Here is a 25,054-nt window from a genome sequence, read left to right as displayed (position 1 = left end):
TGCCTCTCCTTCCCAGGCTTCTGAGTCTTGTTCTCTCCCAAAAAGCCTTCCTCTAGGAAAAAGGCGTTTAAACCAGGCCCCTATTTCCTTAACATACCCGCAGTACTGCTCTGTTTCTCCACAGCTGCTGAGGAAACCTGTCTGCGCGTAGGCTTTGTCCGTGAGGAGGTGGAAAGGAGGACGATGAAGGCTTGGGTTGCGTTGGGTTAGCCTAATAAAAGCATGATTGCTGTTTTCACAGCCCGCAAGCTGTGTGTTAGAAGGCCAGTCAGAGCAGCAGTGGGTATTGACGGCCGCTGTAGCAGCTCTGTATGCAATCACTTGGCAGTTAGCTTAGTGAGAATTAGGGCTTAGGTTTTGGTAAATCCATAAATAGGCTAGGCTTGGGGTGGGAAGAGCCATACATTTGTATTCTGTTTGTTTTTTTTAAAGGTGTTTAAGTCTCTACCAGCCCATTCTTCTTCAAACTAAATGAAATAGTGGATATAGAGAAAATGGGAAGATAAGCCATTCAGCAAAATAGATATTAAAGGTAATCTGTTGGATTACGCTTCTTAACGCAATGAAACAATGGTCAGGATTATTCTAAATACGGATTTTTTTATCATCTCTGGTAGTGTTTGAGTACTTACAGCTTGAAATATTTAGAAACAGGTATCTCAAACTTTTTAATGTAAATATATTGGTGGTGTGCCATGTGCTAGTCACTTTTTCCCTGGGTTTGTTTCTTCTTTGCTTGAGTACAGAAAACAGGTATTGCAGTCAGGAGAGAGGGTTGAGAATTCCTTCTCCAGGCCTGCTTGTCCTTTTAGCAAGTGATGCTCTTTAGTTGTCATATACCTCTGTTTTCTTATTAGAGAGATGCCTCATGTTTTAATATTCCTGATGCCTTTTCCAGGAGCTGATAGAAGATACAATTTTTGTTTTGCTCTAAATATTTTTTTTAAGACATTGGAAGCAAGTCTGAGAATTGACAAGACATTTGGGACAGCTGGAGACTGTTAAACGATTGAGAATTGAAGACTTAAAAACAATAACAAGTTAGGAGATGCATGGGAGTAAATGAAAATTGGTGAATTCACTTAATTGCCTCGTTTCATATATCAACAGCAGAAATTGGGAAATGATAGGCATGGATTTTCTCTCACTTCTGTGTTTCATGTGGAAATGGGGAAGAAATGGAAAACTTATTGGAGGGGTTGATGAAAAGAGGAGAAAAAACTTTTACATCCCCGAAGTTATTTGGGATATATAAGGGGGCAGTTTCAGCATGTGAAATTTCCAGGAAAAAATAAAACATGCTATTGTGCTTGAAACTGATTTTTCTGTATTTATATACTTTGGGGGGTTTCTTTGTTGGGTGAGAAAACATTCAAGTCCAAATATTGCACAGAAATTACAGATCCCTTGGGAGTATGGGTACTTATTTGTTTCTGGTAGTACCTACCACGTGCTGGGTATCGAAGTACATGACAATGGCATTGTTACTGTTTTGATTGTTTTCCGCTTTCAAAGACAAAGATAAACTGTGTTTGGGGGGGGGGGGGGCATAGTCATAGACATCTTGTGAGCAAACTCAAAGGTGATAATTGCTATAATAATTTGAAGTTTTGATGATGTTTTTTTTTAAGATACTGAGCATCCCCATTTAGTTTCTGTCTAGCAGTTATTAGATAACTGATTTTTTGTAGGTATCACTGTAGGAGTGGGCCTGCAGGAAGGATTTGAATGCACAGAAAATAGTGACCTTGGGGACCAGCTCAGAAAGAGTTCCCTGTGTAAGGAACCACCTAGAAGCAAATTTAGACTGCTGCGGGAAAAATGGACGAATGGTAAGTGAGGTTGGGGTGAGAAACGCAGGGAGAAGCAGTTCTGTAGGACCTCAGAAGCTGAAAAAACTCTTGGTGTCGAGGCAGCTGATGGAAAGGGGGTCAGTGGAGGGATTTAGATAGTAAGCTGATGTGGCTGATGTTTTCCTTATCTGTTGTTTTCTGGTAATGATGTAATACGTTACACTGCCTTAAAAAATGGTATAGTGAATCGCTGTGTATTGAAGATGAGTTGGTGCAGATCACGCTCCGTGCATGTCTGTGTTCCATCAGTCTCTTGGGGGTTAAGTTCTGATGGTGTGATTGTTTTGTCTGATCTTCAAAGATATTTTGTGTTTAGATCATATTTGTATCATTTTATTTGCCTCCTTATGGCCTTTTATTCCTTTTTTTCCTTCCTCTGAGAATTGAGATTCAGAAAACAAATACTTAAATATGAAAGTGGTGGTAGAGACATGCGTTGTAGATGTTGCAGTCAGGTGGGTTATGTGAAAAGAAATCCCTGTAGTCCATGGGTAGAGTCCCTCTGTGTCAATTGTTCTAATGCTGATGAAACTGATGGGAAGATCTTCCCTTTCTTTTTTCTCCCTCCCACTCCCATAAGAAATAACTTGGACAGGGTGTTAGGACATCTTCATCCTTCTCATTCGACTGTTTTTATATAAGAAGTTGAATTTTATGTACAGGAAGGAGGCTGTTAAAAAACAAATGTGTGTTTTGAAAAAAATAATGTGGTATATCGAAAAAATTGATGCAATATATCAGGAATTATGAAATGGTTTGGAGGTTTATTCTGAAAGCTTTGATATTAAGTGATTTCCATAGTTGGAATTGCTGTCTCTGATAAGAGTACTTCTGATGGCTCTTTTGAAAAAGTATCATTTTTAATTAGTTTTATCACTGTGCTTTTGGACTCGGTCCATGAAAAGGAGTCCTGCTGCTCTGGATGCTGTACAAAGATTTTTACAGAGCAAAAGGATGGCAGCTATACTTTTTGGGGGGCTTCATCAGATGCTTGTATGATATGCGAGATAAAATTAAAAAAAAAAAAGGCAGCCCAGTCACTTAATATTATGGTAAGGATTGCTGTTTTCCCTTGCTTGCCCGTGAATATCTCATCACTTAGTGGGAGTGTTTGTAAATAAGGCAGCATTTCCCAAACTGTTTTGCTTCCTGTCTGCCTTTCAGCCAGCTTGGTTCGTTTGTGCTGTCTGCCCTCCAACTGCACTTCCATTCACAGCATCCTAGCGCAGTGGTGCGCTTCTGCTCCTCGTGCCTGGGGGATTAGCTCAGGTTCTCTGTCCACTGTCCCTATTTCAGTGATTCCTAGGTTGGTTTTGGAAAATTGCATTAAATGAGAGAGAAATTAAGACCAGAGAATCTACTTTCCCTAGCAAACTGAAACAAGAGTAGTGACACTGTGGGGAAAGCAACACCAAGATGCACCTGGCACTATGTATAGTGCTCACGAGGTATGCAGCAGGGCTAACACCTCAAGCACCTGTTTCCTGATACCAACCTATCAGTACAAAGCAAAATAGGACAAGCATAAGTTCCTCTGACACCGCAATGCTTCTAGAGCACTAAAACCACTTTTCTAAGTCTTAAGTGACTTGCCATACGTAGGCATTATATAAAAGTTTTATTGTTTTAGTCTCAGTGTTAGGATGGCTATCTCAGTGTAAAATTCCACTGGAGATACGGCACTGGGGTTTTTACTGCTTTATATCTAGTTGAGATAACACCTTGTTCTTTGTGTGCACGTGTACAGTGAACATATGATTAAGTTTACCAGGCTGTGTTGAGGTGAAAAGTGCCTGTTATTGTGGCTGCTCTGGGAGCTGAAATCAAGATTACCTCTATAAATATAAGCTTTTTTTTTTCCCCAGCATAAAATAATTATAATACAGTTTGTTAGGCAGTGATAGTAGCAAAATGGATTATTTCAGTCTGCTTTATTATGTTGCCAGAAATCTTTAAATAGTTGGTTTGAAGACGATGTCAACAAAAATCTATTGTAATCTTACTTCAGCCCACTCATTTTTGGGCCAGTATATTCCGTTACTGTAAAGGATCCTTTTTATGTATTAAGAATGGTTTCCTAGATGACCAGTACTAATGCCAAGCTCATAAGAGAAGCCATGTAAGATAGTGCGGTATTTGTTTACTGTCCACAATGAAAGTATTAGAAATGCCACCTTTTCAGGTAGTGTTAGTATTTAGTGCTAGTATGACACGACGAGCATTAAACCGAAACCAGCTGAAACCCACTGATCCTGTTGAAATGTTTGTGTCGAGTTCATCGCAGTAGTACTCAAGCACCTAAGCTGCATTGAGATCCTTTGTACCTGAAAAAAGTCTTTGAAAAAAAAGTAAGGCAAAAATAACCATCTGGTTTTTTTTTCCTCTTTGGTGGCTGCATCTGAAGGGAAGCCTACTTTCTGCTAAATTTCTGTGGGTGATGAATTATATAAGACGATATTTATTTTTAATTGCAGTTGTCACATTAAGCTGCAGTGTTACTCATCAAGCAAAAAATTATTAGATAATGTGGATGTAAAAATGTAGAAAGCACCTTCTGAATTTCTCAAGATGTTTAAATTTCTTTTGAGAATTGCGAGGATGTAACTTCTGGCTTTAATTTTGATGTTGTTTAGAAGTTTCTTCTTGTTCTTATCTATGTGCTTACCTAATGTGTCAGCATGTATTTTACCACTGGATTCTCAGTTTGCATAATTATTTGCATAATATGATGCCTCCTGAAAAAGGAGACAATGCTTTCTGTTCCTTCATACATCCATCATTTTTCTCACATCTGCCTAGTCAACCTTTCTAATTTTATAAGAAAGCTGTTACTTCTCTCCAAGGAAGAGTCCATTGAAAATTTATCGGACTTTGACAGGTGGATAATACTGTTACAAAACAAAGGCATGTTCCTTTGGCAAGAACAGCCAATTCCAGATTTTCTTTAAATTATTCTCTGAACTTACCTGCAGTTATAGTGGATCTTTTAAAAGACGAAAAAAATACAAACCTCAGTGTTGCATTTGTAATTCTAATAGCATTATGTGAAAAATGTTTGGAAATGTGCTGTTATGGTAGGAGAGATGTGGACAGAGAAATCAAATGCAGGCTCTAATGTAAATGAATAAAATGAATAAATTCATGAGAACAAAAATTCCTTAAGGACTAGAATCTTCATTCCAGTTTGGACTTTTTTGGTTAATTTTGTTCTTAATACCATACCGCCTGTGTGGTGAAGTCTACACATTTCTGCTTGAAGATCTCCTGTAGGTTACTAACGATAAATGGCTTTTCTCTTATGCTCTCAACTGCCTTGGTCTTCCAGAAGCAAGTGAGAATTTATGATTTGCCAAATATTTGGCAGAAAGAAGATAAGTGCTTTCTGTTTCTCCCAGAGAAGGCCAGGTGCCAAGTACAGTACAGCTGCCTGTGCTGTTCAGGTATTTGCTGAACTTTCATCGCCGCCGTAACAGCTGAACATCCCTCCTTTGAGCAGAGATGGAGTACATGGTCTTGTTTGCTCTTACAGGCAATGCAGGGATTACTTTTTCCATTGTACCTATATAAGCTTTGTCTTTTCTGTTAGTTCTGTTTCTTTCTTCCAGCTATAGGGAAATAAATTTAAGGAAGCCAGATCTGAGTTTTCCTTCGAAGACAATCGTTACACGCATCGCTTCTAGAGAACTCTGTTCTAAATATGAGCTATTGCTAAGAAAACTGCCCTCTGCTCTAGTGAGCTTAACTTTTTGATGTTTTTTTTTTCCTGGTGGAATGTTTTCTTGAAGCCTTGGTCCTTTAGATAGAGGTGTTTTCCAGGCTGTTGGGAAGTTTATGCACTTCGTTAGGTTAGTGCAGCAGGTGAAGCATCGACAGAGTTCAGCGGTACAAAGGTGGATCAGCACTCAAGCACAGCAATTTGTGGTAACCCTGCGAGGAGTCTATCAGCACAGCCAAACCGCTGGACTCGAGAGAGAGTCTTCACGCAGCTGGATAGCAGAAAATGCTGTGGAGTAGCTTTTCCTGTCTGAAGAGCCCAGTTATAAATCAGTGCGTCAACAGGAAGCCTAAAGCGTAGTTCAGAGCAGCTTTGAGTGGCGTGGATTGGCTTGTGCAGCAAATACTGCTGCTTTCCCACTGCTGGCACTTGAGCAGTGTTGGGGATTGCCGTTGTGCTGCACGGCAGTGTCCTCTGCAGTGCTGAGCCCTGGGAGTGCTGCAGGAAGCCTGCTGCTGCTTGCAGCTTGAGCCGCATGGCACTACGGGTGCCTCCTCTTGACAAGAAGAGCATCTGGTCCTGCCTGCCTGTTTTTGCCCTATCAAGGCTATCTGCGCTGGCTCCAGTGATTTACTTGGATGCAACGGGGTGACTGCAGCTGTACCAGCTGTCCTGGCTTACTGGAGCTGAGCTGGGGGGTTTATTTCATACAGCTGAGGCTCTTGCCATGCTGCATGTGGCGAAATAACCACTTGAAAGTTTTCCACTTTCTTTTTTCCAGTTTTGATGATTTTGCATATTAGCTCTATTTGTCCAAGAGAAATCAAGCTAAATGGGTTGTTGCATTGACTCTAGTTTAGTGAGGAGCAGTGGGAGAGGTTGAAACAATCAGTTTTCTGTTAATTGTTCGACAGACTGAAGCACCTGAGAACTGGTCGTGTAATCTAAGGGAGGCGCTCGCTGTAGTCTGTTTAAAGATTGGATGTAATCTGAAGTTTGACAGAAATGGAAGATGAAATGGCAGATATACTGCTCAGTTGATATAGTGTATCTTGAAATGATGGTTGTTCCTGAAAATTAAAGCTTTTCATGGGCTTTTACAGTCAGGAATCTAGTATCAACACTGCAGCAGTTCCTGATAATGGCTGAAATGCAGTCAGGGAAAGCTAGATAGGAAACACATTTTTAAGAATAAGTATTAAAAAATGCGGTGTGGACACTGAATTTCTGGGCAGACTAGGCTGCAACTACTCATTACTCATGGATCTGCTATTTTCCAGTTTTCTCCTGAGAAAAATCCTAGGACTTTTTCATGATGCTAGAAAACGATTGTGTTAAAATGCCAACCTTCATGTGATGAGGTAGGGACTGAAAGTAGCAGGTAGGAGAAGACAATAACTGGTGTTACTACAGACGTTACTAATTTTCCTGATACAATAGCTCAATCACAGACTACTTTTTTTCTAGTCTTCAGCTTCATTTAGGGAATTTAAGTTCAAAAAGTAATGCCTTAACCTGAAGAACAGCTTTGTCTTTTTTAGGGCTATAATGAGAGGACTTCTGAAATTTCTACATGGCTGCTGCTTTGAAGTCTTGAAGGAGTATCCAGTTAATGGATGGTGGAGACAGTTTTATTGTCCTATTCTCTCAGCTGTTTAAAAACTTTTTTTGGAAATCTTCCTGTTGTACTTCATTAAGGGACTTTAAAGATGCTTAATTACTAGGTGTTTCTCTCAAACCTGCAGAGCTTACAAACGATGTTCTGGATTTAGCAGTGGTACTTCAAGATTTTTTTTCAACTGCAAAGCTCATCTGCCTGCAGTACGGATGCTGCTAGTGATCCTGGTCTTTCAGTCCTTCCTATGACTGCATGTGGCTGTGGTTCTTTTGCTGTTTTCTGCACATATAGCATAGAAACAGCTTCCCAGGTTACACAGTCTTTTTGGAGTGGAAGTTCCCATTCTGGTGAGACCTTAGGAGTTATAATTTGCATGCCATTAGCTCTGCTACAGAGTTCCACTTTATTTCCCTTGAGGATTTGGGACAGGAAGCTGTTTCAGTGTGTCACCAGCTGGCTGGAAGTCCATGCAGAAGTTCAAGTTGGATAGTTTGGTACAGGATGTTCTTCTGAGTTGGATGTGTGCCTTTCTACCTTAGAGCTACCAATTACTCATGTCTGTTGGCTTGCAGTGGCCTGGACATACCGATTAGTGTCTTTATAATTTGCTGTGGGTGTTTTTGCGGAAGCTTAATTTGAATTGCAACGTGTGTACAGCTGTAAAGTCTTTTTTGTTATCTGAGTAATACCTGCTTGAGTGTTCTGTGTTAATTATGACTGCTGCTGGTTGTGCTCTGTAGTCTCATAGAAGTGAATTCATTTATTTGTGCTTGTATGTCGAGGCCATTACTTCCAGGCACGCAATTTCGTGGGATTAATTTCTTCAGTTACATCCTTCACACTTGCTTTCATTCCAAAGGAGGTTTTGGCCACTTCTCATAAAACTGTTGCCACTTCATGTAGTACAAGATAATGAAAATAGCAGTAGGCTCTTAAGGAAGCTTTAAAAGTATTTCTGCATTGTATGGGAGGACTTGAGATATTTTTAAATGTATATTTTGTGTGTTACCCTTCAAAAGAACAAGTATATCCCCTTAAAAACTTTACTTGACACATACATTTCTAAGATGTAGGCTTTCTTTGTTTGCCTTTTATTTTTTTAGTTGGTTGATTATTTTTTGATATCATTACATGTCATGTTGTTACTGTTTGTAAAGTTCAAACTCATCATCGTTTCCCTCAAAACCTTTCACTTTTCTGCCTCTTCCTGCATTTGTGTTATAAATCCATGCTGCATATTTTGTTGTTTAGCAACCTTGTTCATGATTTTATGCAGTTATGGTTTTAGTTGCTTTGCTGAGAAGTTAGACTTGAAGATTAGTACTACCAACCATCTCCAATTCCACACTGCCCCCACCCACCAGCCAAAAAATTATAGAAGATCTCAGCAAATAGATTCATGGTGAACTACGTTTGTCTGAAACATTTTTCCTTTTTCCTTTTAGTTCCTGGAATAGATGGCGGCGGGTTAGCTGATGCTAGTCTCACAGATTCCTACTTTAGCACCAGCTTCATTGGCGTTAACGGATTTGGAAGTCCCGCTGAAACCAAGTATCCCATGATGCAGGTAATGGCAGTGAATTGTGTGGTGTTTCATTAGTTTTGGCTGGCGTTACACCAAGAAGGGAAAACTGTCCAAGGGTCAGGAAAAATGCGGTGCTCTGGTATGTGTTGTCTTGCAGGGTAAACTGAGTGTACTCGTTTTAATCTTGCTAATGGAAATGAAACAGTGTCATTGCTTTACAATTAGCCTGGTTTTGTTGGCACTTATTTCAGCTGTTGGATTAGGCATTGCCATGTACATTAACTCCGTGCTTCTAGATATCTTTTTATGTTCATATCTAGTTTTGATAGCCTTCTACTAAATATATAAATACTAGATTTTGAAACATTTTGAAGACCAAAAGTCACTAAAGCAAAATGTGAACTGTTAAACCAGTAAATTACCTGACAAAAAAAAATAATCAGAATTTGTAAACTCATTCTCTGGTAGCATTCAGTGATGTTGGTTACACATTTAAGTCCTAAAATGATTTTTTTTTCTATTTATACTGCTCTGTGGACATAGGCATAGGAGTTTCCATGAAGTGGAATTATGGTGTAGGTAGTAGTATGCAAAAATTTATAGCAAAAGGCTGTTCTTTAAAACCTAAATGAATTTCTGTTGAAGCAGCACACGCGATACTATAGTAATTCCCTCAAATTTATGCTGTTTAAAAGCAGAGATGGTCTCTCCCTGTACTTAAAGGTTTAACAAACCAGTTTCTGGTAAATGAAAGAGAGTGCAAGTCAAATAGTTCCCACTGAGTCCTGACAACAGCTCTCTTCTTTTATATCAAGGAAACTCTCCTTATGAGCTTACTTTGATCTCAATTGTGGCTGTATTATGGATTGAAAAATAACTCGGCAAAAGGTGGGAAATAATTAGGTGTGTGCTGTTTCTTAGTGCATGTTTTCAATAAGGCTGGATTTTTTTCTCATCCAGCGGAATTGTAAAACCATGGAGATGTTTATTACTGATAACGATGCATATTTTAAAAAGAACATTTTAACCTCTGATTCCAGAGGGTACTGTTGAAGCTGGAAGTTAGGTTATTTATTGTTTGTACAGTTACAGATTTTGTTATAATTGAGATCATATTGTATCCTTTCAGTGCAAAGTTATGTTTTATATCCTTAAAGTGCATTCTGCAGCAGCACTTGTCTTTCTAAACACAACATTTTAATTATAACTTTTTTTGTAGAAATGTGATAAGGAATGCATCTAACATGAACGCTCATGGGATTTTTAAACACTAATGCCTGTGAGATTAGAGTCAAAATGTTACGTTTCTTTTTGAGAAAACAGGAGAAAATGATGTGCTGCTTTCCCATTGGAGGCTAAAGAAAAGAACTTCCGCTGATGGATTCCTTTATTTTTGGAAAGAGTGCTTATGGGCATTGAACTACAGTTTAAAAACCATTCTTAATGTTTTTTTTTAATCATGTAATTCAGGTTCTTACTTACACAGGTGAAGCTGGTAACATTGTCTGTTTTGAGTGCCAGTCAGCTTCTTAATTCACACCATACCAATACATTTTATCCACTTGTAGTATAGCTTTCCATGTCATTTAGCTCTTTGGAGAGCAAGGTGAGGGAAAAATCTTGGTGACTTTTGTTTAAATAATAGCAATGCTTTATAGTTTGGAACAGAGTCTTTAAGTGTGATAGATTGGTGGTTGTGTCACAGATATACATTCTGCTTTCTTTCAGCAGATCTGCCGAGATTTGGTCACTTGACAGCTTCGCAAAACTGGTTTATATAGACCTACTGGAGACTTACTAGGTGCTAGATGATTTCCCAAAGATGTAACCTGCACTGGCATGTTCCAGCTTGAGCACATTCCTGCTGCTACAGTGTTGCCCTAGTGTAGGCCTGGCCTGAACACCAAGCAGGAATGCTGATCTGATTTTTTTTTTTTTCCTTTTCTTCCACTTCAGACTGAAGCAGCATGGAAGTGGGTCTGTATTTTGTGGGGCGAAATCTCTATTAGTTATATCGGAGGGATGTGTAAGGGCACAGAGACTTATGCAGTGGGCTTAGAGAAACTGAGCTGAAGATGAGTGGATGAAGAGCTGGGAGGACAACTGGAAAGGAAAGAGCAGGAGGACTGGAGATACTTACAGAACGGAGATTAGAAGTGCATGAGTAAAATGCATACAATTTGGGACAAAGAAACAAGCTGGCATAATGCAAACTTGGGTCAAAGCAGAGTGAACAGAACACATCTGTGCGCATATGCCTTTCCAGGTGCTTGAATCAAACTGAGATACTGCAAGTTTAGCTTTCTGCTCTTAATGAAATATCAGAAATCTGCAGCAAAATGTCTAATTAGCCTCTGCTTTGCTTGTGCAGATGAAAACATCTACACCTATGAGTTACCTAGTCATCTCTGGTAGATCTGTGCAGTTCACAAACAGATGCACCGGTGATGTAATATGAGGAAAGTTTTTTTCAGCTTGTTTTTTAAGACTGGGGAAGTTGCATAGACAGCAAAATAAACACAGCTAGAAGAAATGCTAGTTAAGATACAGTTAAATTTTAAGAAATGTTAAGGTCAGGCTGCTGATGCAGCCTTGAGGTTATTATATTGAGGTGTATTCTCCATAACGTTGTGTCTTTTCAGTAGAAGAATTATAATTAGGACTTAACTCAGGACACAGACTGCATGGTGCATACGTAATGAGCATCCATTTGATAGTTGATTAAGTGTTTATTTCACTGTCCCATGAATGCTATTCAAATCTTTCTCTTAAAGACAGTTGGCAGCATGCACGTTGGTGTTATTGTATCTGATATTTACATTTCCTTTCAAAAGTAAAGGAATGCTTTCCTTATTAAAGAAGAAAGCTGCCTACGTTTTATAGAGGAATGGGAACAAAAAGGTTACAATAAAAACAAAAACCAGTGCTGCTGCCCAAACCAGACTGCAGAGTTTCTCAATTTAACCTAGAAAGTAAGAAATGAAGATAGTGACCCCACGTAGAAAGCTTAGTTCAAGTGACGTAGCTGGCCTCAGTCTGGTGAGGCTAGAAATAGTCAGTCTGTTGTGAGTAATGTTCATTTTCTTTCACTATGCAGTATTGTACAGTCCAAGCTTTATTCACTAGATGCCTTCCAACATTATCAGCAGGGATTCAGTACACGAGTCTTCCTGACTATTTCTAATTAAACTTCAGAATGCATTTGTCATGTGTAGGAAACAAGCCAGGTTTGTTGAAAGAGACTGATTGTGTATATTTGGGTTATCATAGCACATATGTAATGGAGGCAAATTGCCTCAAGCAAGGTTACTATCCAAATTTTCTAGTCACCATGTTCTTGTGTGCAATACATTGTGTTAGTCTTAAGTATGCAGCGTAAGGAAGGAAAATAAAAGCAAATTGTACCATGATGAATTAAGGAGGAAATATGTATCTTTGAACATATGTAATGTGAGGTAGGTAGTGATCAGCATTTCTGCAGAGCTATCTTTCTGACTGAGATCTCATTTGTATGTGTTGAAGAGAATTTTAAGAGGTGTAGAACTTTTTGTTGGGTTTAGAACTAGTGGTGAAGATGCAGGTAGTTGTAATGTTCAATTTGCATTGGAAAAAAGATGGCAGTGAGAATTCTCAGCACTGTTCAGAAGAGGCAGGGTGTTCAAAGTGGCCGTTGTTCTAATTCTTCTTGTTAGTTCCTTTCTAAAAATAGTAACTCTTTGCCTCATCCTACCACTCCTCCTACCTCAAAATTCTTTGCTGTTAGCCAACCTTTTGTTGCCTCCTGTTGGTCTCTTCTGTTGTTACTGGCTAGCTTCCTATTGATTAATAGTCTCCTGTTGTCATCAGTTTGCATTTCCCTGTAGTATGGTTTTGTTTCATATGCCTTTTCGTCCCTGAATCTGCACGTTCCTTCGTATGCTGCATTTACAGTGTTGGCTTCCAGCTTATCAAAGCGTCTATTTTCCCTTTTCTCCATAACTAATAACAGAGCAGGCCTGCACAACACATGGCTCCCAGGCTGCACGCTGTCCCTGAAGCTGTTCTTTTCCTTTTTCTGGCTTAGCAGCAGCCAAGAGACAGGCTGAGGTGTGGTTCAAGGAGCAGCTCGTTTCACTTGGCTTTCCCAGCAGTGAGGAGGCAGGAGCTGGCTGGCCGGGATGCCTCTAATGCTTGGCTGTTTGCTCAGGCACTCTGCGCGTACCACTCGGCGAGCTGGTATGTGTGTTCCTCTGGACCAGTCACGTTAGTACTGCCTCTTTACTAGCTCGTGGGTTGATCAAAGGTACAGGCGGTGTGGGAAGGAGTTTCAGTAGTATTATGTTGGGATCATAAGAGGGCATGTGAATAATCTGGGAGAATGTAGAGCAGGATGAGGCAGAGGAGCACCTTGATGTCAAAACTCCTAATATAATAGGATTGAGCAACCTGCTTGTAAGAGCATAAAACAGTAGAAAGTATTTTCATGTATATTACTTTGGAGAAATGTTTTTCTGTATTTAGATACGACAAGTTTTGTAACTACATGCCTTCCATTGGTCTGTGGGTTATGTAGAAAGTAAAAGCACTTATTTTCTTTACAGCAATTTTTTTTAAAAAAAGAGAAGTTGTCAGCATTAAAGTTGGCAAGGCCAAGCAATGGAGAAGAATGAGTCTTGCTTTTGCCATGCTAGTATTGGCATACTAAGAGTTCTTGAAAAGCCTGAGAAGTAGAGATCCTCCTCGCTTCAAAGCCTTGCAGCTGAGTAAACACAAAGGCCTTTGTTCCCATTGTTGCATCTGCCAGGAGCTGAGTAATAAAACTCTCCTTAACAGGAGCATGCAGGCTTGTTAATGTCTTCAATTTTTAACTGTTGAGAGCCTGGTGGAGCTATAGACATGCTATTTAAAATATGAAATTATGCGATTGTTTACATAATGTTTTTGGAAGAAATACAGTTGCTTTAGTTCAAACATCTGAGTGGGACGTGCTGTGAGTGGTGTCAAATATGCTAACCACCCAAGACAAGTTTTGGATCATTTAGAAACAAAAGCGAAAGGTATCGCCATTAGGAGGTCACAGAACGTGACAGCTAAACAATGGCTTGTTTGGTTGTGACAATCTTATTCTTTTGCAGTATGACTTCTTTTATTGTTCAATTAACATTGTTCCAAAAATTAGAGAAATAACTGAAATATAATTCTGGTAGAAGAGTATTAAGGTAAAGAGAAGAACTTGTGACATGCTACAAAATATTTTGAGATAATATACTTAGCACAGGAATGAGTTTGAGGGAAGTTCTTGTTTTCTCAGGATTAAGTAGGGGAATGTGGAGACAGGGACTAACTGCCGTCTCTTAGATATTTTGGGGAAAAGGTAGAGAAGAAAGCGAAAACTGAAACTTAATACAAGTCTTGTAATATAAAAATATTAGTTCTAATGGAATACTGCAAAGCTTTATTTATCCTCTACCTTGATGAGAATTCTGTCACTACGCTTTTTTGGTAGAGGGAGATGAAAGTGAAGTGAACTTGTAAGCACAGCTATGATTTTGGATTTTGCTACTGAATATTGAAGGGTGGAGCCAAGACTGTATACTTTTTAAAGGTTGTAATGTTTTTTTACCTTCAAATTTCATTCTCTTCCTAGCAAAATATACCAAGGAGGTATTGAAAAGTGTCTAATCCTCAAAGATTTTTAAAATAGCAACATGATATGGAAATTATTACAGTTGATCTACTGCCAGTGTTGTCCTAGTCTGTGTTAAAATAATACCTTTTTTATAAGACACATTAACTTGAAACAGTTCTGAATAGGAAACTTTAGTAACCAACAGGCTATCTATGTCTAGTAGATGAGATGATGATTGACAAAATTTTTGTTTTTGACACCGTGCCTTTTCATACAGCCTTTTCCTGAGAGGAGATTTGTTATTTTGATTATTCTTTCTTCAAGCACCGGGATTAAAAACTTCCAAAAGAGTTTATTCCCACTCCAGTATTGTTTGAATATTCATGAATTAACAAAGTATTCTGAAACTTTTTATCACTTTTTTTCATGAAATTAAAGAGCCTGTATTTTGTCACTGATCGGAGCTTCAGCAGTGGAGAAAACTTTAAGCTGAAGCCTTAGGTTAAATCCTAGGACAGGAATGAATGTGACAGTTTGATTTTGTAGTAGCTTTCTTTTGAGATGTGAACAAAAACAACTTTTTAGTTGCCTTAGAGAGGTCCAGGATGTGTGCCAGGCAGCCTGGTTGAATTTTAACTACTGCTTAAAGAACCTCAATAAATCATAGCAATAGGCAGGCAAGGAATTTATATGGACCTGAGTGACATTGGCACAACCGAATGCCACACCAAAGTTCTTTCTGTATTAGCTTCCATATGGTGAAAGTCATGATGCATTAAAATAAGTGAGAAACTTTGTGTTTGCCTTGCCTTGCCTGGCAGGCTTATTAAGAATGAATAGTTCATTTTCGTCTGTTAATGGCTGCTCTTACCTTTCTGGAGCTTTCATCTTTTGGGCTAGAGGTTCTTGTGCTTAGATTCTTCTTAAAATTGAATTTGTATAAAAAATAGTTCAACGCTATTAAAAGATTGAGAAACATTATTTAGAAGACAAAACCTGTTGTCCAGAAACCAGAAATAGCAAATAGTGCTTGTTATATTTTTTTATTTTTATTTTTTGTCTAAGATGTTTTCCTGTGGACTTAGTAAAAATGAGATAGAGAAATAACCCTACTGAAGACTAAATGCTTTAGAGTGTGGTGGAAGTCTTAAATATTAAAACACCTTAAAAATACTTTGCTCACTACATGCAGGACTTTCATGACTAATGGTAAGGTAAGAAGCTTGTGCATGTGTAATAAGTGTTGAACAGGATGAAAAATTCATGAAAGTGAGTGGTTAAGTGGTGTTTTTTAACTTCATGCAAGCTATGGCTTTCAAGCAGTTGTTAGAGCAAGAGCTGCCCAGGATCAGTAAGTTTTGCTTTTTTTCAGAATTGTGGCTCATGTGAAATACGTTTATACCTCAAACAAGCGTTGTCTTTGCAACAGCACATTTGATGTTCGTAGACTTAGGAAGTTCTTTGCACTGTGTTATTAGAATACTGAACAGTGTGTTCTGTTGCAATCTGTTTCCAGCTTGCACACTATATATCTTTTTATTGATTGTATCAGCACAGATTTTCATTATCACAGTCACATTTTCACATTTCAAGTCTGATTGAAAGTTTAGCTGCACTACTTGAACAGGAAAAATACTGTTGACAGAAAAGTGCTTGGTTCCCCGTTTTAGCCATAATCTTAACCATCTTTGATACCAGCACAGATGTCAGTTGTATCTATCCCTGGTCTGACAGACCGATATGTTTTGCATTAAAATTGTTACAAATACCTGCGTGTCAGAAATAGACATTAACGCTATCAATTTTTGTGGAAATCTGGAAGATTTCCTTCATATTCCTAAACCGCTTCCTCTTATAAGGATCAGTGTGGATGTATTAAATACTTAGGAAAAGATGCATAGTAAGGATACTGTTTTGTGAAAGTTTAACACCTTTCTGTTGCTTGACCAGGAAAGGAATATGATGTATGAACAGTTGAGCTATTATAATCCAGAAATTACTTATTTTTATGTATTCACTAGAAAATTTCTTACACATTAGTGTTTATATACTGGTATTTTACAGTTAGATTTCTACTTATATTTTGGAATGGAGAGAATAGGAGCAGTAATTTTACTATCAAAAGAACATACTGAATCAAGCCTGTGACCCCAGTGAGTTAGGAAACTTTAATTCAATCTCAGAACATGCTGTCTAGTACTGATCAGCCAGAGACTCGCTGTGACCACTTGGGTGCTGACCGGCTGATAATTACTTTAAGATCACTGTGCTTTTTGTACAAGATGGTATACTGCTAAAAACTGGTATACTGCTGACTACCAGAAACTGGTTGTTCTCACCAAAAAATACCAGCTACCAGACCGTGTGTAATTCTCTAGCTCTCTATAATTTTTGCATTTGTCATAATAGGGAATGAAAAAAGTCTTATCTGTCTTTCAGCCTCTGGTAAACTTATCAATATTACCAAATGTTTGCAGTAGATGAGGCAGAAGCTAAACTCATCTTTTGTCTCTGTAAATACTGATTTGTTTGCTAAATACCTTGCTGAAAATAGCTAGTAATGAAAAGTTTAGACTTTGCTAGGCTGTTTCGTGGACTTCAGCTGTAAGTTTGTTCTTGTGGTGGAGACAGTGGGATGAGCCTCCCTGAACTTGAGCAAAATTGTTCATATAGTGGGGTTTCACAAAATGCTACTCTGTTTTTTAGAAATCAGTAAACTGTTTCATTAGAGGCATCCTTTTTGTGGAAAGAATTACTTGCTGATCATTAGCAGTTTAATGTGAGTTAGGAACATGAGACAAGTGGCATTAAAAGAGTGAAAACACGTAACAAATAACGTTCCTCATTTAATTCTTGAAAAAGATAGAGGTTAACACAGTATATACATATGTATATTACATGTTGTACATCTGCAAGTAGTCTAGTACTGCTTCGTATAGTACTACCTCCTCATACTGAATGAAGAGTTGTCAGAAGATCTTACATGGCTCACTGTAGCGAAGGAGGACAGATGCTGAAATAAAGGAGACTAGCATGTCACTGACAATAGTATATTGATTGAGCCTGCTGTTGAGAGGATAACAAAAATATACCTGATTAGGTACCTAAATTTTACAAAAACTTTCTTAAAGTTACTTTACTAAAAGTGCGTGCTGATTTTTTTAACAACTTGCTTTCCACATAAATGTACATTGCATAATCTACTTATTTTTGTAGATACAAGTGAAAGCTGCAGCTTCTGGTGAAGTCAGTTTGAAAGCTGTGATTTTCAGTTTTGTGCAGGATGCTGAGAAACTTTTTTTTTTTTTAAATAAACCTAATGTACTTCTCGCCACACCGGATGACACTAGCTTGCGTTGGTTCTCCTCTGTTCTGACCAAATTTACTCCAGAATATTGATTCTTCTGGTCAAGAACTAGCTGAAATGGCATTAAAGTATTATGTAGTAGGCTTCTTGCCATTTGCCACTAGCATTCAGATTGGCAGTGGAAAAATGAAAGTGTAAAGTGCAACTCCAGTGACCAGTTTTGATTCTTAGTCTGTGTCTAGACTACTGAATTAGGCATGCCTGGAAACTGTCGTAGAGACACTTGGGGCCAGCTGGCATGAAATGGCCTGTTTGTGCTGGTGTACACTCACCCACGACAGCAGCTGCTGCATGCAAACTGTCTACTTGAAGGGATCTCAAAGCTTTTCGCTGTTGAATAGTGCCCAGAAATTGGCTGGGAGACTCCTAGTTGATGGGGGCCAAAAGCATGCCTAGGAAGATGTTAAAAGAAAAACTACTTGTACTATCACTCGGTGATGGAGAGGACACTTCCTAGTGTTGCTGTGATTTTCTTCTTGTACTTTTCCCTCTAGCTGGGAGACTAGAGGAGTAGAGGGACACTGTCTTTTGTATCAAAGCAGTGGTAGCTCTTCGAGCAGTACTGTTTTATGTAGTCCAGCTGATTGCTAGCTGGTATCTGTGGAGGAGTACAGGAGAAGCAGGTGGGGCCGAGGAGGAATACTGAGAAGATTTCAAGTCCCCTGCTGGTTTACAAGAATTGCATGATTTTGCTGAAAGGTACTATTCATTTTTTTAAAAACAGACAAAAACCAATGAACTGTCAAATATACTAATTTGAATATTTTTGCTTAGAAAAGCTTCATGTGGTGATTATAGTGTATAATAAAGTGAAGAGTTATAATAATATAATAAAGGACTGGCTTACCTAATGCTGGTGATGTATAGGAAGAGAACCACAGGTTTGGCAGAACCTCCCAAGCTAGAAGTAATTCATGAGGATAGTGTTTCACTTTAGTATGCAGTCGGTTTTGGTTTGCATTGTTCTCATGTGAAATGCTGTATTTTACTAAACATTTTTATCAACTACGAACCACTCCTAAACTTTCTACATACTGTCCTCAATGCCCTCACCTAATCTTTTGTAGCTTTTATTTTATATGTACAATTGTTTTTATTTTTGCAGAGGATGACAAATAGCAGCAGCTCCCCTAGCCTTCTCAATGACAGTGCCAAGCAGTATGCAGGCCATGGTAAGCACTCTTAAAGTAATACATACAAAACCATATTCGGAAATTTAGGAGATTCCCTTTGGTAAAATTGAGACTGAAGGTAGGTTTTCTCCTCTGATCTGATCTAAGATGCAGGTGAACTTCTTGTCCACTATAATATAATATATGATTACTTCTTGTAGTCCAAAGCTGAAGTGCTACAGAACTCAAAATTTTCAGCCTTCTTTTTGCTGCAGTGGGGAAAAACTAAAACAACAGCAACAAGAAAATAATATTACTACAAAAAAATGCAATCTGTTGGTCTTGTCACTTCACATGAGATGCTAGTTTGGATATCCTCTATAAAGCACTGATAGCTTAAGTGCTTTTGTTGCTCCATGGTGATGTCCCTTTTTATTGTGTTTTTCAAGGAGGTTACTGTGTGGAATGATTATACAGGTTTTTAATTTTGAATTCAAGGGTGTACAGTTCTTGTGAAATGTATCACATAACTGACAAATTCTAATAGATACCAAGTTTTGTCCTTTAAGCAGTACATTTAGCTCTTACAATATTTTTCTTGTTATTGGGAACATGTTTTTCAACCAAACAATGTCTCTAGAGTGCAGTCCTGCATATTCGCTAGATGACTGTGAAGGGTGTATTGAACTTGTATAATGTGCTTTTCAGAATTCCTTTCTAAATTATAACAGGCACTGCAGATTATTTCGGCTGTAGCTGTCAAGCCAGCTTCTTTCAAGAAGAGCACTATTCCCTTACGGTGTTTAAGATGTTTCTGTGCTGAAAATTGCTGTATTAATAATGTTCTAGAACTTCATTTGCATGTCTGAAACTATAGCTAGGCTACTTATGCTTACATTTTTTTGGTAAAGCATGGTAGTTTATACTTCTAGAAAATTAATTCGAAAGCCAAGTTTGTTTTTGTTTTTCTTCCTCCTAGTTCATTTCCAGTAGGTTTTGTGCTTTTGTCCCACTGCACAATTAGCTATTCAATGCAGTGGAGTTCTACAGTTTTAAATGCAGTCAGTTTGAGTGTGAGACAGGCCAAATAGTGGTGGTGATGCATGTGAAGGAGAGAAACCAGACTGCCTTTTGGAAACCACTTTAAATTCTGTAGTGTCTCTGGTCCTCCTAATTTTTTCCCCTCCTAAGCTGTGCCTCACTTGTAGAATTAATCTGTAAAGGAGTATTGATGAATGCTAAAGAGTGTTTCATTAAAACATAACAAATTAATGCCACCTATAAACAGTAAATTTGATAATTATATAAATTTAGTTTGGAGTTTCCTGTTTAAGTTGCATCTGTGATTGTTAAATTTTTGGTGCTTGAATTTTGGAAGGGATGCACAGGGGAAAAAAAATCAATAAAAAGCTACTAGTAGAGTGTGGACTTTTGCTACATTTAGATCAGATTTAAATTTGTGCGTGACAACATCCACATCATTATTTGTAATGCTGTGTTACGCTGAAGATGACTAATTTCAGGTAACTGGAGATGAAGGCTTTAAAATGTTGGTGGACTTGAAATAGTGTCAACAGCAATTAAATGTACTACATTTATGCTAATGAGCACTATTTCATTTATGCTGTTGCATGGAATCTAATAAATGCTGTAGTTTTCAGCAGTGTTGCTGAACGTACTTTTGCCTGAGGGATTTTTTCCATTCAAACAAATTAAAAATTGTAAGCTTTTTTTTGAATATATGTAGGTGTATAACATGTTTTACATTCTTTTTACAGATCCACTAACTTCACCAAATTCATCCTTGTTTAATGACTTTGCTGCCCTCACCGTGTCTCAAAGGAGAAAGGTAGGCAACAACTAAATTTTAAGTGGTGTAATCGTGCATGAGTTGACAGGGAAGAAGATCTGGAACAACTTGAAATGCTAGGTGAAATAAGGATGATTCTTCTAGTGTTGCTAGATTTATTTTAATAATTCACTGCCAATATAAATGAGATCACTTTCATTTGTGTTGCACCAGATCAGACTGTTGCTATTAAGAAATACTCTAAGCATTTGTAAATTGAAGTTGATAAGAATGCTTTGCTTTGAATATGAAAATTCAGATATGGTCCATTGCATTTGAAAACAAATTATTTTTATTGCACTGAGGCTTGCAGGTGGTGCTTGCAGGTGGTTTATCTTGTGCCTTCACAGTAACAAGTTCTGAATACAAGAAGAATCATTCCTCCCATTTATTTGTCCATGCTGTCAAAGTAATTCTTTTTTTGAAATGCCTTCAGTGTGAAAGATACTCTAGTAATATTATGGGGAAGTTAAGGTGTGATATTTTTTCCCCTCTAATCTGTATTGAGAAATCTTATGCTGAAAGTTAAAGAGCATCTTCGAACACCTTTGACCTTTGCCAACTCAGGCTGTGCTGTTTTCTAATTACCCACTCAAAAGCACAGTGGCTGGAATAAGAGACAAAAGTTTGGTTACTCCAGAATTCTCATTTTTTTCCAAACTGGCTTTTATCAAAAAATACATTATCTTGTCCCAGCCAGTTATCAGATTTTGCTTTCACTGATGACTTTCATGTTTTGCTTCTTATTTGCCTCATGATCCTGAAATTTCCTGTAGTCAATAAGTCAATAATACCTTTTCTTGAAAGCACGCTGTATCAGCACACTTACAACTTTTCGTAGAGCTTTATTTGCATGTTGGCAATTAAGCTCTGTATCATTCCTGCAGGTGAAGATTGAGCATGAAGATAATTACCATAGTTGGTCCATTAGACTATTTTTCTTGAAATAAAATGAAGCTGTAGAATAACTTCCTAATATTATGCATCCAAACTAGATGGCATCTCACAATTGCCTTTTTCCTTAATGCCAGCTGTATTGTACTGGAAGTTTGATGTAAACAGCTATGTGTTTACCCACTTAATGAGGACAGTAAGAAAGAAAATTCTATGCTATTTACAATGTGTATGTATATTAAACCATATGCTCAAAAGAAAATGAACTGTCATACAAAAGCATACTAAAACACTGCTTCTAATACTGACTATTAATTCAAAGTTAATGAAACAGTACAAAATGGAAGCAAACCGGGTAATGTTTGAATGTAAAGCTCAAGTAACTTAAAGCTCAATTAGTAATGGAAAGTCTGTTCTGACTTGGTCTCTTTTTTCCCCAAGAAAGAATCAGCAATTAAACCACTTACAGCAAAAATAGTATCAAGAGAGGCATTTATCTGTGAAACTGATTTACTTATTTTTTTCCTCACTTAATATTTCAGACATAACTGGCATTAATTGAAAGAGGTTTTTGTTTTGCTTCGCCTATTAGTCATTTATTGTTCATTATGGCTTCCATTTTGTGATGTATATTTGTGTAAAAGATCTTGTTAAATAATGCTAGTAAGGGGGAGGTTTTCATCTAATAAGATTGGAACTGTCTTAAAATCAAGGCATCAAGGCTCCCTCTATAGTCAGTAGAGAGAGACGAGCAGCTTAAAGGAACACTTGGCTGATATTAAGAAAAGCACAGTAGAAAAGACTAATGTCAATGCGTGGTGTAGCAGAAATGAATTTCTGCTGTGACTGACTCAATAACCAGACAATACATTGCAAATAGTCTTGGATGTCGTTTCTTAATATTTTTAGTATTTTTTGAGTACAATATTCAAATATAGTCATACATTTCCTTGAACTAAGTGCTTGAGTGCTGGGTATTTTAAAAAATTCTGTGATTTGCACCCTACTCCAGTAACTGAGTTTTATTTAGAGCTTGAGCAACATGACTTAAATGGCCAGTGTTCAATACCTGCTGTAACACAAGCTAGCTAACCTTCCAGAAATGCACGTTTCTGGTCAATGACTCTAAAGGGAGCCTTGGTGGCTAGCTCAAATGTAGGTGTTTACAACATCTACTATTTGAAAAAACCTTTCCATTTTCTTGCTAAGAGCCCAGGGCTAAGGTTTTGTTTGTTCTGAACTAGCTGGCAAAACCAGCATTTCCTTCGTTTATCACTGACTTGGAGGACAGATATAATACAGTCTTGGTAAGTGAATAAAGAGTAATTGTTTTGCTTTACAAATTAGAATTGTGATATTTTAAATATTTGGAATTAAGTTACTTGCAAGTATGTAAAAATTGGATGTTTGTGTAAAACGATAAATAGTTTCTATAAAAACTTGTAATATGTAGATGTCTTAAGTTTATTAATATTGTCTCTGAATATTACTGATTGTGTTATTCTGGCAGCCCTTTAAGAGTGGGCAAGCCATGTGAGCTTAAATATTTGATAATAAAATATTAAATAAGACTTGATCAGAATTCTTAATATCCTTGCTTTTTCGGTAGTGACTGGGCTACTGAAGTTGCTTATGATAATCTTCATGTTTAAAAACATTGGTTACAGCTTTTAAAAAAAAATTAATCAATTTTACTTCTTGTTTGAAAAGTAAATGTAGTCCTTTAACCTCGAATGTTCATATACCTTATTTTCTCTGTCTAGAAATTATTAAATTGCATTTCAATTTTAGATTCCAGGAAAGCTAAGATTACTATTTAAAGACATTTTATAGGATACTTAAAATGAAATCAAAGGAGCTAAGTATTTCTATAGATGGAGCCTTGGTGGAGGTTCTGTCAACTGTAAACCCTGCTGGATTTACTGTCCGGTTGTTGTAACTCTACATGCAGTAAGACAAGCAACCTTAAAGTGAATTTCCTATAAGAGATTTTCAGGTAAGTATTAATTTACAATGCACAAATAGGATTTGTGAAGCATGGATCAAAAGCTAGAGTTAGACTAACCCTCTTCCCTGAGAATAATGATGTCACTTTTTTTATTTTGTTTTTCTTCAAATACATGTTACGCTTGCTAAAAATAGGGTAGCATTCTGAATCTGGAGTTCTTGGGTGTTTTTTCCTAAATTGGCTTTGATCTTTATCTAGAAAAAAGTTCCTCTGTAAACTCGGAAATAATCTGTCTGGAAAACTCATTTGTTTGTATTCATTTTGGTGGTTCTGGTAAACAGTTCATAAAAATATGTGCAACATAACTGATGAGAATCTGATGCCAAGGGAATGACAGCTTAATGTATTTTAAAAAAGAGATGAAGCTTTTGTTTATATTTGTTCTGAGACTGTTACCACCAATCTGGACTAAACAGTTCCACCACTATTCAATAGTCAGCCTTAAGGGTAGTGGAAAACATTGTTTGTTCTAAGTTTTGTTTTATTTTTTTATACCTTCAATCCTCATGGAAACTGAACTCTTCTGAAAAGTTCCTGACGCTGGTTTAATTTTTTTAATGTTTCAGTCACACTTAGAGGAGGGTGCTTAAAGTGAGGATTACTGTTAGTCCTCAGGTTGCAAAGAGTGAACCAATTTGCTGTAGTAAACAGAACTTCAATATAACTTTAAAGCTGTTTGTATGTGTTTTACAAAATTCTTTTTAGAACTCCTTCCACTGATTTTAGGTGACTAAAAGCCAGGACCAACATACTCTAACTAGAATGGAAATTATGGCAGAGATTGTTTGGACTGAACTTTACCAAGAACAGGATGCTGCTGTTCTTGAGGGTTTTCTGTAGAGATCTATGGCAAGTGGGACTGGACAGCAGACTTCTTTAATTCGTATAATTTGATCAACAGTAATAAATATGCAGATAACATTATTTTGAAATAAAAGACTGCCTATAAGTCTAGCCCACATAAATGCAGGCTTTTTTAATGAGGACAAGGAGAGTTTTCCTCTTGAAAGAAAATAGTAAAGCTAAGTCTAGGTCTTATAAAAAAAAAAAAATTCTCAAGATCCGAACTATTTCTAGCTTATTTTTGAGTGTTCTGTCCTCCATCTATTTTTGTTACCTGTTGGGAACCTGTATTTTGCTCCAGCTGCCCATCTCCAGCTCTGTCTTGACACCTCTGATACCTCATCTTTATAGTATTCAGTGGTGTTAACTGAAGAGCCATGCATGCTGTTTGATCTTGTTGTGTTTACCTTTAATGAAAAATGTTCCATGGTCCCTGGAATACCACCACCTCAAAAGCATGAAGCATGTTCTGAGTAGCTGAGGGGTCATTGCCAAACAACACCTCACATCACTGTGTTTTAAACTGCAGAATTGTGGCTGCACACACTTTATAATGCATCTTGGGGGGGGGGGGGGCTAAACTTAACTTTCAAAACCTGAAACCTTCCTCCTGGGGTTATACATCTCTATTGCAATAATAAAACGTCACAGTTGGTAAGTGA

The 25,054-nt window shown here is 37.6% G+C and overlaps 1 protein-coding gene across 9 annotated transcripts in view; it reads left to right on the top strand.

The window, feature by feature from the left end:
- Positions 1 to 25,054, top strand: part of PAN3 (poly(A) specific ribonuclease subunit PAN3) — an 81,515-nt gene that overhangs the window by 5,906 nt on the left and 50,555 nt on the right. For 6 of the 9 annotated variants that reach the window (XR_013940701.1, XM_080560912.1, XM_080560913.1 and 3 more), the window contains exons 2-6: positions 1,692 to 1,832; positions 8,632 to 8,753; positions 18,792 to 18,858; positions 20,577 to 20,647; positions 22,786 to 22,848. Coding sequence is in view for 8 of the 9 variants with exons in the window: in XM_080560912.1 (XP_080417038.1) it covers positions 1,692 to 1,832; positions 8,632 to 8,753; positions 18,792 to 18,858; positions 20,577 to 20,647; positions 22,786 to 22,848 (464 nt within the window). In the remaining variant the exon portion in view is untranslated. The remainder of the gene's footprint in view (positions 1 to 1,691; positions 1,833 to 8,631; positions 8,754 to 18,791; positions 18,859 to 20,576; positions 20,648 to 22,785; positions 22,849 to 25,054) is intronic. The other 3 variants (XM_080560908.1, XM_080560909.1, XM_080560911.1) reach the window with 3 other exon arrangements.

The sequence above is a fragment of the Anser brachyrhynchus genome, assembly GCF_964034855.1.
Source record: "Anser brachyrhynchus genome assembly, chromosome: 1".
Classification (NCBI taxonomy): Eukaryota; Metazoa; Chordata; class Aves; order Anseriformes; family Anatidae; genus Anser; species Anser brachyrhynchus.
This window is presented reverse-complemented; position numbering and strand designations above follow the sequence as displayed.